The 15,765-nt window shown below is 39.4% G+C and overlaps 1 protein-coding gene across 3 annotated transcripts in view; it reads right to left on the reverse strand.

Moving 5' to 3' along the window:
* The window catches only part of ITPR3 (inositol 1,4,5-trisphosphate receptor type 3), a 128,828-nt gene that overhangs the window by 2,839 nt on the left and 110,224 nt on the right, over positions 1-15,765 (reverse strand). For 2 of the 3 annotated variants that reach the window (XM_089514722.1, XM_089514724.1), the window contains 11 exons: positions 13,786-13,872; positions 12,551-12,661; positions 10,440-10,632; positions 8,934-9,059; positions 8,369-8,541; positions 7,876-8,040; positions 7,211-7,403; positions 4,714-4,821; positions 4,061-4,185; positions 3,575-3,740; positions 2,189-2,349 (listed from right to left, as the gene is read on the reverse strand). In XM_089514722.1, the coding sequence (XP_089370848.1) occupies positions 2,189-2,349; positions 3,575-3,740; positions 4,061-4,185; positions 4,714-4,821; positions 7,211-7,403; positions 7,876-8,040; positions 8,369-8,541; positions 8,934-9,059; positions 10,440-10,632; positions 12,551-12,661; positions 13,786-13,872 (1,608 nt within the window). The remainder of the gene's footprint in view (positions 1-2,188; positions 2,350-3,574; positions 3,741-4,060; positions 4,186-4,713; positions 4,822-7,210; positions 7,404-7,875; positions 8,041-8,368; positions 8,542-8,933; positions 9,060-10,439; positions 10,633-12,550; positions 12,662-13,785; positions 13,873-15,765) is intronic. The other variant, XM_089514723.1, reaches the window with a different exon arrangement.

Consider the following 15,765-nt stretch of genomic DNA (forward strand, 5'->3'; position numbering starts at 1 on the left):
TATATTAAATGAAAAGCTGAGTGAGAATTAGGTGTCATCTATCTATTGGTGAGACATCCCTGGATGTCACTACCAACAATTTCATATTGATGTTGAAAAGCACAAGGAATGAAACAGAGCTCTCTGGGCTGGGGTTTTCCATTATTTTCACCGCTATCCCCAAATGCATGTTTCCCACTAATCCTTCCACCGGCATCAACTCTGCCATATTTCCTCTAAACCCCACTGCTTCCACCAGCTGTGAGGCTTTCCATTAATCCTTCCACTGCCACCAAATGTGAGAGATTCAACTTATCCCACTTCTGCTACCAATATGTGGGCTCCCTCCTGTCCCACTGTGGCAACCAACTGGGGGGGGGGGGGACATAAATCTCCACATAGTTCTTGTGTGCTATTTTATTCACCTTATTTCCCCAATGGATACAACACCTCTGCCACCACAGGCAACATGTCTGAATTGAAACTCTCCAGTATAATTCTCAGAGGTTCAAGTGTATAATATTTTTTTAAAAAAATACTGTACTTACTGTACTAGTTTAGTTCTGTTTTAATGATCACTTATGAATGTTTTTAATAGTATGTTTTTAAAAGATGTATAGGCTGCTTTGTGTCCCAATTGTGTTGGGGGAGGGGGGAGAGCAGGAATAAAAACAACAAGAATAATTTACTCATCAGTAAATTTACAGATTACCTATTTAATAAATATAAAACCTGATTGACATTAACTCTTAGCACACACCTGGCACTCACTCACATCCTAACTCTAGCCCTGATACTAATACTCCTAGTCTCCTAATTGTAATCTTGACAGACCTAACTCTCACTCCTGACCAATTCTCCTACACCAGTTGTTTGAAAATCTCAGACATTCCACTAATCACCACTCACTCCTAATATTCCATTCTCTCACCCCTCTTCCAACAGATCCTTATCTTATTACATATACTACACATAGTGCCATACTTTATCTAATAAATGAAATAACATCCTGCCCCCAAGTCCATAACATCACATAGATCCTTACAGCAGACTACCATGTAGCAGAGCAGTAATCCAGCATTACCTGGAATCAACTGTCCAAATAACATAAGCACTGAATGCAGTGCACCCCCAACCAAGCATATCCAAGATACCCATGGTAAATAGTATCAAGTGCTTCTCAGAGGTCCAAGAGGACTGTCAGGGTTGCACTTTCCCATCCAGTGAAAGGTGGCTTCAGAGTAACTAAAGCAGTTTCGGTTCCAAAACTAGTACTGAAACTGGCCTGAAGTGGATCCACTAAATCAGTTTCATCCAAGGGTGCTTGCAGCTGATCAGTGAACATGTCCTCCAGCCTCTGATATTTAAACCAGACTTGTGCTTCTGAATATTCCAGATTCTGCAGCTAATTTGGCTGATTTTATACAAACATTTGCAAATGATTTACAAGCCGATTCTGTGCTTTTAAAATGAACAGGATTGCACTTTTGATGCACCTTCCATGTGGTGAAAGCTAACTATGTAAGCCTGTCCTTATCACATAAAAAGCAGTGAGTAAGGTCTAGTGAAGCATTCATTTTGCTGAACAGTTCACAATGGCAGGCACCTTTCCTGTCTTGCATCTACCCCTGACCCATGGTGGGTTGCCATAATTGTCCACTATTACCAGGGACAAAATGTAGGACAAATTCGAGACCAAACCGTAGGACAACTGCAGGACAAAACTCAGCCCAAAATGTAGGACATTTAAGGTTCTCCCTTTTTCTTAAATGTCCTACATTTTGGGCTGAGTTTTGTCCTGCAGTTGTCCTACGGTTTGGTCTCGAATTTGTTCCACATTTTGTCCCTGGTAATAGTGGACAATTATGGCAACCTGCGGGGAAGAAAGAAAATTTAGTCCATTGCTGGTATGGCATCAAGTAAAGTTCATGCTGGAGCTAGAGCTCCTCTGAGGTCTTGCTAGTGGGTATGCATAACAAAAACTAGGAGAATAAAGTTACTTCACCAACTGTCAGGCACAGTTATTGTAAAAGCTAATTTGCATAAACTCTGGGAGAACAAGCAGGAGCATTAACATAGTATTCTCACTGATGGAGATGAACTAATAAAAAAAAGCTAAAGCTCAAAGTCTACTTGTTGGATTATTTTTTTAAAAAAAATTAAACTGGCTTGGTGTACCATACAAAGGTGAATATTCAGTTGTACATACCTTTATCATTTGTGCTACATAGCTTTCAGGCCCTGTGTAGTCAGTCTTATTCTTCACTCGCACCAGAACTATGAAATATAGGTAATTCCACATATTGTGCTCAAATTTAATGTGCTCTTCAAAGGATACGGTCTTGTTGTCAAACTTATCCCTTTCAAGCCCTGAAGAGACACAGAAGAGGAATGTGGTGACCCTCCATAACTCCTGTTCAGAGGGATTGGTTTTGCCAACGTATTTCTCTATTGCACTTGATCTCCAAGAGCCAACATGATGCAGTGGTTCGAGTGTTGCACTACAATGTTAGAGACCAAGGTTGGAATCCCCGCTTTATTATGGAAACACATTGGGTGACTTGGGGCAAGTTACACTCTCTCAACCTCAGAGGAAGGCAAAGGCAAACCCTCTCTGAACAAATCTCAAGAAACCTCCCCATGATAGGTTTGCCTCAGGGTCTTCCATAAGTCAAAAATGACTTGAAGGCACACAACAACCTGACCTCCTGTTGAAGCCCATAGTAATCTGAATACTATGTGCTGGATCCAGATTTTGTGGCACAAAGGCCCCACCTCCCAGCCCCTGAAAATGCTTCTTTCCCACAATAGCCCATCTAGCCCTCTAAAGAACTACACAGAGGACTGGAAGACCCTGCTGAACAGGGTTGAGCTCTTGATGGGAGGGAGGGTCCAACACAGCTGCAGTCAGAGCCCTTCCATTATCCAAAGGCAGATTTCTGGATCCAAAACATAATGGTCATTGATTGCTTGGACATGTTCCCACTCATCCCTCTGCTCTCTGGTAATACAGAACTAGCTGTTTGGGGGGGGGAGGGCTGCAATGTTTAAAAGGCAGAGGTGGGTGGGGGCTTTTGTTCATTGCATGGTTGGAAGACAATTACAAGTGTGTGAGTCACACATACGCCATCATAATTCATAAACAGATTGGCAGCCATTTTTGTACTGTAGGCAAATGCTTTTGCATTTGAGAGTGCTTATAGACCAAACCTTTTCCCACCAAGTAGCCACAGTCTTTATCTTGGTTATTTCATTTGGTCTCAGTGAAGGGGGTGGCTGTACAGCAGTACTTCTCAAATAGTGGGGCGGGCCCCCCAGGGGGGGCACGAGGCTCCATAAAGGGGGGCGCGAGGCTCAGGATACAGTGTTATGCAGAGGTGTACTTATAACAATTTTATAGACAAATGATACTATTTACAGTCACGCGGGGGGCGCGGAATGTTTTCTTCTTCTGGGGGGGGGGGGAGGGCATGACAGAAAATAATTGAGAAGCACTGCTGTACAGCAACCCTATCACCTCTGTTTCTGGCTTGCCTGAATGATCTAGGAAATGTTTGTTGGGTTTGATGGGAAAGCTTTCTGGATACAAACTCACCACATATAAAACAGGTTGTTTTTAGGATCTCTTCTTTTTTCTGTTTCTCACTCCTTAGATCTGCAAAGGTGTCAATGATGACACCAAATATGAGGTTGAGGACTATGATTATGACAATGAAGAAGAACAGGAGGTCATAGATCACTCGAGCAGGAAAGAGGGACTCCTTTAGGATACAAAAGCAAAGATGGGTACAGTATTAACCTTAAGGACAGTTTTCTTTTTGCTGGAAAATGTCAAATATTTCCCCTCAGAAATTGTCACAAGACTGTTCTGTGGAAAATAGATCATTTGAGTTTAAAAAGGAATAAAGTGTAAGTTTGTGACAGACCTGTGAGAAAGGCAACTTGCAATATGATAAATCTGTCTCAGAGCACAGCAGAGCAGCCTGGAATGCCCACTGATTCCAGTAGGACAGAAGCATTTTGCACTGGATTACCATTTACTCTGATGTGCCTTATTTAGATTGCCCCCAAATGAACTCACATCTTTTGATGGTTTCCTGAGGATATCACCCACACCACCTCCATTTCTGAGACCATGGTTCAGGACTGTGACTATGCACATGAGGAGTGTGTCACAGGCACGCTCTGTATTATCTTCCTCTTCTTCTGCAACACAAGCAAAAGTACATTCAGCTGGGGTGACAGGGGAGCACACCAGCCATTTCTGCATAACCATTACAGGTCTGAATTCTTTATATTTTTAATAGCTGAGAAGCTACTACATAGAGAATATTTGGCTTTTCCTGTTCTTTTTAAATATATGAAGTAAAATATTGGACTAACTTCCAAAATACAACAGGTACAACAGCTCTGTTTGGTCCACCAAGTTTTCTACAATTCCTTCCTGTGCTATGCTATTACTTACTTAGGTGAGTAAGTAATAATATAGTCCAGAAGAACCTATCCAGTACAGAAGAACCTATATTTTTATCCCATTAAACTGCTGGGGTGAACACTGCCAACAAAACAATTGTAACTAGGACATTAGAACACCTTACTGCTTTTTTCCCCTCACTTGAGACACAGACTAATTTTATTTTAGGTGTACCATCAAAGTTCTAGGTAAAATACACAAACTTGCTGCTCACTCCCCTTATTATCTTTATTATATCAAGGTGTTTCAATCCCTCTTACCTTCCTTCACATCAGGGACAGTTACGTGAGAAGTGCAGCTAATTTTGTCACTACTGCATGACTCCACAAAAGTGTCCATATTTGCTTTCATCCCCAAGGGGTTAGTAGCTAGAAGGACAAAAGAAAAAAGAATTAGTGCCTAACACCACACCCAAGAAACTGAGTACATGTGACTGAAGCCATGCCAAAAAGTTAGCCAAGTAACTTATCTTTACCTTGTTATTTTAAGTGGCTTTCTATCCAATGTCATTCACTACTATCTATGCTACTCCTCTGATGGCAATCAAGAAGGAGACCCATTTGGTCCTACTTGAACAAAAGTGCCTTAGAATGTCCTTTTATATTATATTATATCTTGCATTTGGGAGCACAGTTCCAAACACAAAATACTTGTTTGTGATATCAGTAAACAAGCCAGGATCCAATGGTGAACTTCTACTGTATTCTGCTACTTCTGCCAGAAATGGCTACCTCCCTGTGAGCTCCTTGAACCCTAAAATCCACTCAAGTGAGCTGCGAAACCCTCTGGAGCAAGATTTTGGTACCATGGAGTCATGCAGCAGATGGGGAAGAAAGCCCTGATTCCATCGGCACTGGATAAGGAAGCACACTACTGAACGCAAAATTACACATTGGATCTTGGCTACAGTTTGGATCATTAGCTTGAAAAATATTCAGCAAGTAGATACATATACAGCAAGTAGAGAGCTAATGTGGTATAGTGGTTTGAGCACTGGATTACAACTCTAAAGACCAGGGTTACAATCCTCACTTGGCTATGGAAACCCAGTGCATGATCTTGTGCATGTTGCACTCTCTCAGCCTCAGAGGAAGGCAAAGCAAATCCTCTCTGAACAAATCTTGAATAAAAAACCCCAAAAGAGAGGTTCACCTTAGAGCCATCATAAGATGGAGTCAATTTGAAGGCACACAACAACAAGAAACAGCAAGTAAGAGACCTTTGCTGCCAAACGCTGCTATTTGTTCATAAAGAGCCACTGCCAGGCTGTTAACAGGGGCAGATTACAGAGACCATACAACTCCCCTGTTAAAACAGCTTCATTGGCTGCCAGTTTGTTTCCAGGCACAATTCAAGATACTGGTTATAACCTACAAAGCCCTCCACAGCTCAGGTCCACACTATTTGGCAGACCGTTTTCTCCTGGTATGAACCTGCTTGGACTCTGAGATCCTCTGGAAAAGCCCTTCTCTCCATCCCAACACCTTCACAAACACGGTTGGTGGGGACATGAGAGAGGGCCTTCTCGGTGGCTGCCCCTAGACTCTGGAACTCCTTGGCCAGGGAGATAAGAACAGCTCCCTCCTTGATGGCTTTCCGCCGGCAGGTGAAGACCTACCTGTTCAAACAGGCATTTAAGGAATTACTATAAGGACAGGCTGGAATCTTGGACTAATTTAATCATTCTTTTTAATGTACGTCATTTATTTATTTATTTATTTATTTATTTATTTATTTATTAAATGTTTTTAATTGTACTTTTTGTTTGTTTGTTTGTTTGTTGTTTTAATGCTGTGAAGCCGCTCTGAGTCCCAGTCCTGGGAAAAGAGCTGGAAATAAATAAATAAATAAATAAATAAATGTGTCACTCATAAAATACAATGCACGTACTCATCTAAAATGCAATCAAAATACTATTGTCATAGGCAACTGATCCCTAGTAAAAGATGCAAGCTTACTAAATGTCAAAAAGGAAGCATCTCATGTTGCATCTCCTTAAAGTGTAGCCAAGGCCTTCAAACTGACAACCTTAAGAACATGAACAAGTGAATGACTAATTCTTAATTCTTGGTCAAAAGTACAGTAAAATCCATTGCTAAAGCAATGCAGTAGGAAAACATTCAGCTTCTCAAGAATACTAGAGTAGTTGCATGAACCCAACTTGATTCTCTTTCACTGTTACATTTTTTTCAATGAACATCCCTTCTATGAGTCTGATCTTCTAGAATCTAGCCCAATCCAAAATCTGGTTTAAATTAAAACAATAGAATTTCACAAATTAGCTTAAAGATTTCAATAGAATAAAATACCATTGCAGTATCACACAGAACATAATCATTCTTATTTGATTTTAGAAGCTGAGGAGTGTCAAACCTGTATAGTAGCTGGATAGGAAACCATAAGGGAGTTCTCCAAATAGGATCTCCAAACAGAGCTGGGTAAAAATCCTACTTGAATATCTGCCAGTCAGAATTGAAAATACTAAGCTAGATGTCCAATACTCTAACTCCATATAATGCAGCATCCTAAATGCATTATTTATGATGGGGTGTTAAATACACCTCATCGAGTTCTGTGGGATGTTCAAATAAACACACATACAACAGGCTGCATTTCAAAAGTAATTCTGCCTAAAAAGTATTTGAAATGGGTTATGGAAATCTGTTAGATAATGTTCTCTCCTGCTCACTGGCATTTCAGAATAGAGGCAATAAATACAAAGAACGAAACTGAAATCTGACAGAGGAGGACAAAGACCTTTAGATTTGATATTGGGCAATGGATCTACTTCCATGATGAAGTCATCTTTCAGAAAGAGGAAGCCCACAATTGAGAAGAGGTAGACCAGGATAAGGGCCAGAAGAGCTGTCAGCAGTATTGAGCGTCCATTCCGTGTCACACTTTTGATAACATTAAATAAGGTCTCTTCCCTGTAGATCAAATCAAACAGCTGAAACAGAAAGAGAAAGAAAGTTGCTTTTATACAATCAGTAAAAGGAGAACAGACATTTTCTGACAACCCTTAATTCAATTATGTTTTATCCCAGAAGAGAAGAATAATTGATTAGAATTCATTTGCTAAGGATAAGCACTCCCACTTTAGTGATGGATAAACTAAATAAATATGGATTCTCCTTTCCACAAAATAATGGAAAAGTAATTTGAACTCTGGCTATTCCCAGCATTTTGCTTCAGAGGTCCGGTTTTGAAATTGTCTACATCATGGATTTATTTCTCTTTATCATGCTACTCTTACTTGTCAGGTTAGAAAAACTAATAATTACAATGAATTAGAGCTAAGGGGACCAGATAGGCAACATATTATGATTGCAATAGGCAGACCAATAATAACAAGGAAAAAGCGTATTATTGCTTTTAATTAATAAACCAAAACTTATTCTGTACAAATAAGATTACTTTACCAAGATGCTGTAGAAAAGTTCATGGACAAAGAGCCCCAAGACACTTGTCAAGATATAGGCGACGTGATAAAGAAATTCCACATCCATAATCATGGCCTTATATCCTCGGATGAACGTTCCACGGTTGCCAACAAAGCTCACCACAAATACAATCTTATTTGTGAGCTGTAGACAATGACAAAGCAGAAAGAGTAGGGAGCAAGAATTACTTTCCAGAAAGAGTGTGTGCTCTTTGTAATTGATTTTATAGCCAATAACAATTTGTAGGATGTAACTTGCTTTCCATTAATATTAATATAAATTCAGAGACAGAGCTGTGTTAGTCATAATATAAATTGTCATTAGACTTGTACAGACAAAGAAATCAGATCTAGGAATAGGCCCAGTGTGGAGCAGTTATTTGTTATTGTTGTGTATGAAAGGGCAAATTCTACATTAGAGACCCCAACCAAAGATACAGTAAGTGTGGCTTCAGGTTAATGAAGTAGCTTACGTTAAGAGCTCCTAGTATGTTCAAAGTGAGGCCAATACCCAGGTGATAGATGGATCGCAGGATCAGTGCCACTAGGAGTGGTCTGACCCCATAGCGCCGGGTAAACAGAGCCATGATTGAGAAACAGATTAAAAACCAGGAAAGGAGAGGAATCAGCGGGGAATCCAATAATCCTGGAAGACAGAAAGATACACTAACTGACATCTATTAAACATATAAAAACATTGACATATTTTTCAAATCAATGCAACTATATGAATATAATGTCACTTTTTACTAGAAACTGGTTTACCAATGACATGCTGATGCTGCAGAAGAGTTATTTCCAGAGAAATTTCATTTTTAGTGTTCATCCAAAAAAAATTGTTTAGTGATTTTCAAATGGTAGCATATTAAAGCTGGAGAAATACCAATAAATTGGCAGCAAAGGCCTAGTTAGCAAAGTTCACTGATGCTTCACAACACTCCAGATACAAATTTCTTTGAAAGAGTGTCCTTGCAAAATAATCATTGAAGGCTAGCCACGATTGAGCAAATGCCAAAGTGAGTGTGATGGAGTGCTTACCCATTGAGGATGCTTCAACGTAAGGATAGAAAAAAGCAATGATGATGTTTATGAAGACAGCCAGATTGAAGGAGATACTTCCCCAGAGTGTCATTCTGCGTGAGAACCAGTACATCAGTGGATTGCCTATGGGAAGAAAGAGAGAGAGAGAGAAAGCTGAGAAAATCTCATCTGTTTCTAAGAAGTAGAACAGACACATATTTCCCCCACTCTTGAGATCTAGCAATCTCAGTGCAATTATTCACAGGGCCAAGGATCAATACTCTTGTTTCTGTAACCTAGTTGCAAATTCTATAGGTTGTCATAAACTGGGACACTATTTCCAAGAGACACAATCTATTCTGGCTTCATCAAACTTCAGTGTACCACAGCACATACAACTGGGCTGGAATTATGCCCTCCTTTTCTCCTTCCTGCCTCCATCATCCATGGAAAATCCATGCTACATTCGGTCCTCTAACACATAATTCTTAAAGGGATATATAACCAGCTACGTCAACACAAAAACCACAAAAACTGATTATGTTACACTGCTACTGCTAGATAGGGAAGAATGATCAGAACTGCCAGAAAATATTAAGTAAGTGTAAATTACATTTATGAAGTTAGCACTGATTTACTTAATCTACTTTAGCTGAGATTAGGGATGTGCTTCTTCTTATTCATTCCCACAAATCAGAACAAATAATTTAGAAGGCAATTCCCCAAACGTTCTCAGGAAACAACACTGGCATTTGTATTCACACCTTCTCCAAGAAAGCATGTTCAAACTAGATCTGAGGTGTTGTCCCCAGTGATTTTAATCCTAACCAAACAAGAATTCTGGGGTCCTCAAATGTGAAGTGAACATTATGAACCCACAAAGCTCATATTTGTATGCCAAGAAATACAATTGTGTCTGTGGTGATAGCACTAGCATGTGCCTTTAGGTTCCCCACCGACATATGGCAACCCCATAAATTTCATAGGGTTTTCTTAGACAAGGAATACTGAGAAGTGTTCCTTGCATTTTACCTGGCAGTTCCTTCCTCTGAAATATAACCCATAGAACTTGGTGGTCTCCTATCCAATTACTAACTAAGGCTGACCCTGCTTAGTTTCCAAAATCAAATGGGGATCTGGTGACTTTTGAGTATTTAGGCCAGTGTAAGGACAGGAGAATGGAAATGACTGAGCAGGACTCCAACTCATAGCTGCAAGCTTCATGAAAGAGAAGATGCTAGAGGGGAGCTGAAGTAGTCCTGAGATTGGAGGCAGATGAGGAAAAGGCACCCCAGTGGTCTATTGCCAGGGGGAAGCAGTGGAAATAAAGTAAAAAAGGTCAAAAAGGTCAAAATAAAAGAAATAATTCCTCCTTTCCTCTGCCTTCCTCACAAGGGCACATGACTCTACCTCCACTGAAAGACAGAAGTGTGGAGTAGGATGCCTATTTGCCAAGTAAAATGCAATTCAGCATTCTGAATTATTTCTGCATGAACAGCCCCCATCCCGATGTCCTAAGCTTACTGCGTAGTTTCTTCTGCCATTCCATCTCATTGTGGAGGAAAGATGACTGCTCAAAGAAGTCGCTGACTTTGCTGCCCTGTTCATCTTGCTCTGTAGTGGTAAACAGCCGATATTTTGTCTCTTTGGTCAGGAACTCGCAGATGTTGGGCACAGGGAAGATTATCTGCTCCATGCTTCGGTCCAGGCGCACAATCTGAGGGAAAGGAGTAATTGAGATGTCCTCAGATTATTCTTAACAGCAGTTTTTATTACTTCTATGGTTGGATGTAACCTATGGTCTTAGCCTACACCTATCCTAATGATTCATGAACTATAACAGTAGTATGAGTTGATGGCTGACATCTTGTTGGTTGTTCCAATTAGAGTAGATTTATTCAATCAGTTGTTCAATGGTGAGGCAACATGTAGGAAAATCCCACTAATTCAATGGGTCTACTTAATTCTGTTGTTAGTCCTGCTTAAAGTAGACCCATTGAATCAGTGGGATTGTGAAACATCAAGTAACCCCCCCCCCCCCCCAGGTCTGAATTATCCACAAAGATGTCATTAGCCCAGAGAAATTTCGAACAACCCTTAGAGAAAGACATAGTATATACATACTTTATTGCTTTTGACCAATGGCCATTGCAAAATCAAGGTAATAATACAATACACATAAAATTTCCGTAAAAACAATATACGACAAATTGTATCAGATAGCAAAAGTTTAACATTAACAATTGCGGACAACTTAGATAACATGAATATGTTCAAATTTACAGTTGGGCCCTTTTAGATCAAGTTATCCCCATAGATAACTTGGGAACAGCAATCTCTGCTATGTATTTCTTCCCAGTCTTTTTAGCAGCAAGAGTAAACAACGCTATGCGCCAGGTCACATATTTATCTGTGTCCATAAGGAGGTAAAGTACTTTTTCTTGAGAATTTGAAAAGATTTTATTATTGATTAAGGGTAAAATAAAACGGTCCCTAGGATCTTTATACAAAGGGCAACAGGTTAAATAATGTATCAAATCCTCTGAATATGGGCAGCCAACAATACATCTCCATTCGTTTTTCGGAACCTTTTTAAGCCTTCCATCTCTTTCAGCTGAATCAAACATGTTAAGCCTCAGTTCTGTGAAGGCTCTACGCAACTGGGCAAAAGTAAGATTGTCAAAATAATCCGGATGATCACAAAATTGTCTGAGGCTATAATATAAAGAGAAAGACAATACTATCCCCTTCAGTGAATAAAAATCCTCCAGTTCAGTGGCACCAAGCAAAACATTAATCTGAGCTAGCTGTAGCTTTGCTTGCACCTTTATTTCCCCAAATGCCTCTGAAGCAAAGCAGCACTTAGAGTAATAAAAGTTTTGTAGGTTCTCATGGCAGTCAGCTCACGGATGCTTTGTTAAGCAGTTTACCTAAAATTTGATTAAGAGAGAATCTTAGTGTTGAGGATGCCAGGGCAATTACCACATCTTATGGATAGGCTGTCAATTAAAAATAGTCAACAATGAAAATACATGAACCACTCATTTAAGAGGAATCCAACTGATTATTGACTTTAGTGTTCACACTCTAATTTTTCTAGGTTTATTTGAGCAATCTGTGCTAAAGTTCTACACTGAAGTCCTGCTGGGCTACGTGATGTTCTACAATTGTGTGTATATTGTTGTTTTTATATGCTATGTGATATGCTATGTAAATATGGGTAAAAGTATTACATAGATTAAGGAACATGATCTGTTGGGTAGAGGGTTAGAGGATGTGGAATTCTGGAGATGAATGATGATCGGCTGGGAGCATTAAAGGCATTTGAAAAGCTGGTATTTGACTATTGGATGAATGAGTTTGGCTAGTGAGGTCAAGGCAATTAGGACAGTTAAAACAAGTTAAAAACTTGTTCACATCTTGGCTACACAGTGCTAATGCTAGTGAATATAGTGCTACTGGTGATATAAATTCGGATACATCTGTGTCTGTTGTGGCAAGCAGCATTGTGAATTCCAAGAGAATTGGCATAATGATTAATACACAATTTAGATAATCATAAAGGAAGATCAGGCTGATAGATATGAGAAATTTTATTATGTATAGTATATAAAGCAGAAAAAAGTGAATCCCACCTCTATCTGGGATGTGTGCTTCTCATAATATGCCAATGGATCTTCCTCTTCCTCCTGGACAGGAGTTGATGATTTCAGCATCTGTGTCAGTTGTTTGTTGTGCAAAATGAGCTGCATGGAAAGGAAATGAAATGAAATACATCTTAATATAACTTTAATTTTGAGAACACTCTTCAATGAACATCAGCAACACATATCCTTGTATTTATTAGTTTTCACAAAGTTTGGGGGAAAATGAAGCAAATATAGTGGTGTCAAGATGGTCCCCACAGAGAAAGCTGTCCAATTCACTAAAAAAGGCTACAGCCAATGAGCACTAATCTGCAAATTATGAACCAGTGCCCATAAATCCCCACAAAAACAGGAATCACAGATGATCACAGTTATCTGAGCCAACTGACTGCCAAACAGTCAGTTTTGCTGTCTCTGAAGGTAAGAACAACTTGTTTCAACTACAGGACAATCTCACCTGTGTCCCTATATTAAGTGTGTCTAGAGACCATTATGCCCATATGAAAGTTTGCACAAGTGTGTACAATCATCCAGCAAATTCTGTGTTCAGATTTTCAAGTTTCTTTTCTGTTGTTATAAATTATTTTGCAATACTATTTCCCCACTCAGGAGTCACTGCAGTATATGGACTCTGCCTTCAGCCATGCGTTCATTAAGTTTTTATGTATTACAATAATAAAATATTGTACAGTGCATGAGACACTATGGCAATGTGTACAACAGCAATTCATTGGAGAGCTCATTGGTCTAGGCATGTCACAGTAGCCCACATATAGGAAAAAGTCTTAAATGAAGAAGGTGGGGCCAAGATCATGTTTTACCCATCCCACTCAGGAATATCACCAGATGTTCTTCTCTGAAAGCAAAGCTGCTACTACTCTGAAGAGGAGGCAATGTAAATAAAAGCCAACTGAAGGAATCTGATCATCATGACCTAGACCAGAACTTCTTAACCTGTGATTTGTAAGGTAAGATTAAGAACCACTGACCTAGACTATCATTTGCCTTACCTTAAATCTCACTATTCTTGGTGGTTATGACTAATTCATTTAAAATCTCTTCTCGACTTGCTACAATCCTTGGGCTTAATCCAGACGTTTTAAATTTACATAGAAGGAAAAATTTCATCTGGTGTATTTTGTTCCATCATAGTGCAATGGTAGTAGGAAAAGTCATACCTACGACTTGCTTTTTCAGTGGAAATTCTTAGTGAATGTACATACCATAGAAGAGATTCCCTCCTCATCTTCCTCCTGAATCCGTTTTACAGGTTTCAAGAGATGCTGAAGCTGCTTGTTATGCCGAGAGAGCTGAAAATGTGAGGAGATGGAGGAAAAAAATGGTTAAGCAAGAGAGAAAGAGCCTGTTGACTGCTTAGAAACATTTGTGGAGGGGCCAAAAGTTGATTGCACTGAAGTCTAATTTCAAGCAGCTCCAGTCATAAAAAAATTATTTGCTTTTTCCTCACTACCTGATGGTGCACACAACTTGTGTAAATATAAAGTAGTGCAACTCATGGACAAGGTCTGGTTGAAAGCAGTTATGGTCATGGGCGTTGTGCTGATTGTTCTTTAGTCATTAATCTGGAGAAAGTCTTCCACTGGGTTCTGAGAATAGATTTATAAAATATTGAAGACTAGTTGGGGATTGTAAGGGCCTCACGCTGCTTCTTTCTGAACTTTACTGTACTGTTCCAAGTGGAACACTTCCTCATCCCATTAACAAAATGTATATATTCTATAATTGATTGATTGATTGATTGATTTAATGTATAGCCTGCCTTTCTCCCAAGGTGGCAATCAGATACAGCATATGTACCTCACTGGGAGGAGGGGTGCTAGATAGTATAGTTTGGCAATGTATTGACTTGTATCCCCACCTTTCCCCCCAAATGGGACTTTATGTGACTTACATGATTAAAAAAATGAGTAAAACCAGGAGGTAGATATATGCATTAAAATGTTTAAAATATCATTCAACTATAGAATTAGAAAAAGCATTAAAACATACTAGTAGAATTCAAAGATATAGCCCTGTTAGTCTGTCGAACCCTGTAAGTAATGCATCTGAGGAAATACACTGGAGTCTATGAAAGCTCATGCTGCCAACTTCTTTCTTTCATTTAGTCTCAAAGGAGCTACAAGCTCTCTCTATAGACTAACTCTACAGACTAGCACGACTGAATTTTTGAATTCTACCACTATGGAAAGCACCAAATTTAGCCAAATGGAGTGGAAATCCATGAATTTCTTCAAGAAACTTGCCCAGGTGCAGACAGACATCTTCTTTCTCAACAAATGCAAGCAACATGATGTCATTCCTAAAGATACATGTCTGTCCCTGGTTTCCAGTCCACTAAATGCATCTGAGGAAGTAAACTGTAGTTTACAAAAACTCATGCTGCCAACTTCTTTCTTTTAGTTAGTCTCAAAGGTGCTACAAGATATCTCTACGTTAAAACATATACATATAAAAACGTAAGATAAAAATTGTTTAATACACTTGTCCCTCCACATTTGCTGGGGTTAGGGGACACAGGCCCCCCGTGAATGTGGAAAAAACGCAAATAACAAAAACACCTGAGAGAACACCTCTCTAGGAATCTCTAGGTCCTCCAGTGCAACTCTGTGGCCAACATCTGCCAGACACTGACCATAGAATTGCGCTAGAGGAGCTACATATAGGTAGTGGAGTGTTCTCTCTAAGAATCTCTAGGTCCTTCAGTGCAACCTCTGTTTAAAGTTGACCACAGAGTTGCACTGGAGAATCTATATATTCCTAGACAGAACATATTAATAAAATCCATGAATAATCAAATCCGCAAAAGTCAAAGCCACAAATGTGGAGGGGTGAGTGTATAACATCTTAATCTAAAACAGGTAGTTCCCAAAATCCTGCTAAATAAAAAAGTTTTTACTTGCTAGTGAAACAATAGCAAAAAGACAGCCAGTCTAGTCCCTCAATGGAGGGCGTTCTAGAGTATGGGAGCTGTCACCAAGAAGGTGCTCTCATGCATTGCCACCAAACATCCATGTAAGGGTGGCACAAGAGTTCTACTATGGCTGTTACCCCAACAAGAAATATATTATATGATCTGCTGTCCCTCCTTCTGTGTAACATCAAAATATGCCTAAATTAGTTGTACTGTTACTGTTTCTTTAAAATGATTAGCTAGAACTACAGGAGAAAGTTAGAACATCTTT

The sequence above is a fragment of the Sceloporus occidentalis genome, unplaced genomic scaffold (genome assembly GCF_023333645.1).
Source record: "Sceloporus occidentalis isolate IW3139 unplaced genomic scaffold, rSceOcc1.0.p SCAF_3, whole genome shotgun sequence".
NCBI lineage: Eukaryota > Metazoa > Chordata > Lepidosauria > Squamata > Phrynosomatidae > Sceloporus > Sceloporus occidentalis.